The sequence below is a fragment of the Pygoscelis adeliae genome, unplaced genomic scaffold (genome assembly GCF_000699105.1).
Source record: "Pygoscelis adeliae isolate BGI_AS28 unplaced genomic scaffold, ASM69910v1 Scaffold432, whole genome shotgun sequence".
Taxonomy (NCBI): Eukaryota; Metazoa; Chordata; class Aves; order Sphenisciformes; family Spheniscidae; genus Pygoscelis; species Pygoscelis adeliae.
This window is the reverse complement of record NW_008824289.1, coordinates 448,618-451,197: the sequence shown is the minus strand read 5'-3', so window position 1 is coordinate 451,197 and position 2,580 is coordinate 448,618. Positions and strand designations below refer to the sequence as shown.

General features: G+C 45.9%; 1 protein-coding gene across 1 annotated transcript in view; it reads right to left on the bottom strand.

Annotated features, from left to right (window-relative positions):
* Positions 1-2,580, bottom strand: part of NOL4L (nucleolar protein 4-like) — a 44,379-nt gene that overhangs the window by 33,951 nt on the left and 7,848 nt on the right. Inside the window, exon 4 of the mRNA XM_009318759.1 lies at positions 1,292-1,401. Coding sequence (XP_009317034.1) covers positions 1,292-1,401 — 110 coding nt within the window. The remainder of the gene's footprint in view (positions 1-1,291; positions 1,402-2,580) is intronic.

The following is a 2,580-nucleotide window of genomic DNA, read 5'->3' as shown; positions in this document are numbered from 1 at the left end:
TCAGCCCAGCTCAGCCCAACTCAGCCAAGCCCAGCCCAGCCCAGCCCAACTCAGCCCAGCCCAGCCCAGCCCAGCCGCCCCCGGAGCTGTCCATAGTTCTACCGCCTGACCCAGCCCGAGCGCAAAACCTGGCACATCGCAGCCTTTCATGTTTCAAAAGCTGTAACATAACCTATTGCAAACAAAACCTTAAACCCACTCAAGCGTCCAACATGCACAAAGGAAAAAAGCTCCAAAACACAGAAGTGCTTCCTGTCAGATGCCATTTTGTCCTCCAGCAAGAAGGTTTCACTGCTGAAGCGATGGTGGAGCTCTGTATCTCTTCAGCTCCTGACAGCAAACCCACATCTGGCGTTTTACACACTGGCAATGGATGCTCTAACCAATGTCCCGTTAGGGTGCCACTAGATAAGAGTACCCACTGGGCACAACTTCACAGTTCAAGCTATCAGCAATGTTCTCCACCTCTGCACAATGCAAACTCTTTCACTTCTTGCAACTGGCAGTAATGTATGAGATCAGATTCAGGTCTCAGTGTGCTGGAAAGAAAATCCAGCACTGGCTTCCAGTGCAGATTGTGGGGAGCAAGTAAAACATACTTTTCTTTTTATAGACTGTTTCCATGGTGCACAGAGGTTCCCATTGCTAATTCTGCAGCTGCAGAACTTCAGAAAATTGCACAGCCTGGGTATAATGTTGTGGCAGTCTGCCCCATCCATTCCCAAATCAAAATCCAGTGGCTTAACACTCCCATCAAACAACTGAGCCTTCTCCCACTTTGACACGAGAGCGGAGTGGCTGCAGTGGAACTTCCTCAAGTTGCCGATCAGTTTAAGAGAGCACCTGAGCAAATGAAGCAGGGTCTGGGTTTCAGCCTCTGTCTGCTAAAGCTCCCAGGCAATTAGGAGGAGGTAAAGAAACAAACTCCTATTTGCCATATTTATTTTTAAGACAATTTCTTAGAAGAACTGTAGGTCTAAAGAACAAGCAGACTGCTATAAGCAATAACTGCATCAACTCCATCTCTGCTCCTCTCCACTGACACGGTGCTGAAGTAGCCCTGTTTGCTTTCCCTGAGACAGAAGATCAGAGGCGCGCTGCCCTCCCAGCTTCCATGCACCAACACTCGCTGTACTTGGTCAGAGCCTGACCCACCTGGACAAACCGGCCATTTCCGAAAGCATCCTCCAAAAATCGATGTGCCACGCACCAGTCACCCCCTTCACCCCTTCAGCACGGGCAGAAACCCGCTCTGCACCTCGCACTGCCCTGCGCCCGGAGCGCGACTCACCTGTTCCTGTGAATTCATTACCCGCAGCTTCATTTGCTTCAGATAAGTAGAGGTGAGGGGCATGTTGTAGTCAATGATCCCAGAAACCAAAGAGGAAGGTGGTTCACTCTCTGAAGAACAGAGGAAAAACTTTATTTAGATACAGGGATGTGGAAGCACAAACCTATGATGTGTTCTCATAATCGTTAAACATATGTATTTAGAAGCACTTCAAATCCCTAGCGAGAGCTGGTGCCCGCTGAGCTAAGGTTCCTATAAGAACATGACCCCACCAAGAACATAATTACAGAACAGATGTTGTTTTGCAAAAAAAAAAAAAAAGCATTGCTGTCACCTGCAGAAAAGACTACACATAATATATAATTTTTCAGTCTGCCAAACTAGAATATAGCAGAGGAAGAAACCGAGTCTTGCCGATGCCTCAGAAGCACTTCCATGCAAATGGGATTTATGCAGAGGTTGATGAACAAGACTATATTTGCAGCTTGCTTTAGCATTGCAGAGTCTTGCCAATTTTGCTGGGATTCCCTCAGGTAGGAGTTAACGTTAAGGCAACTTATTAAGTATTTCTATCTGGTGATGAAGATTATTTTTAACACCCTCATTAAAACACAAACTTAATTTTAAAAATCTTTAATTTAAATTGTTCCTGTTGATTCCTCTGGCTGCATCATATTGAGCTCTAGAGATCACTCTAGTTTCAGACCGCTCCTCCAGATCATTTTGTCTAGCCAGACCAGAAAAGACCCCATAAAACAAATTCTCAATGATTTTTCTGAATTCTCAAAGATTTGTCAGCTCTGCCATCACCTGGAAAGTGAGCTTAAGCAACAGCGGACGGGGAAGAAGGATTTCCAGGAGCTGAAGGTGAACCGATGGTGGGAGGTTTGCATTCCTGTCTCTGCACCTCCCTGGCTGGCTTGCATTTTCTGGGGTCACTGATTTCACAGGCACCTCTGACACAGCCCCTTGAAAAAAGAGCCTTCACAAAATGTTTTACAGCACCTTAGAAAACCCATCAACGCAAACATAATGGGCCTGCTTTTCAGAAATGCTGAATATCAAAAAATCCCAGTGAAACTCAGCAGACCTGAAGATGCTTCACACCTCTGGAAATATCGGATCTATCATGTCTGATTAAGAAATGACCTGACCCCAAAACTGTCTGTAACTGACTTAAACGTCACATAGGTTTTGCAAATCCTCTGTATCAAGAGCCTACTTGGGGTCCATGGAAATATAATAATTTTTTTCCCAGGCCCATCCAATTCGTCCCCAGGCAGCTGAAG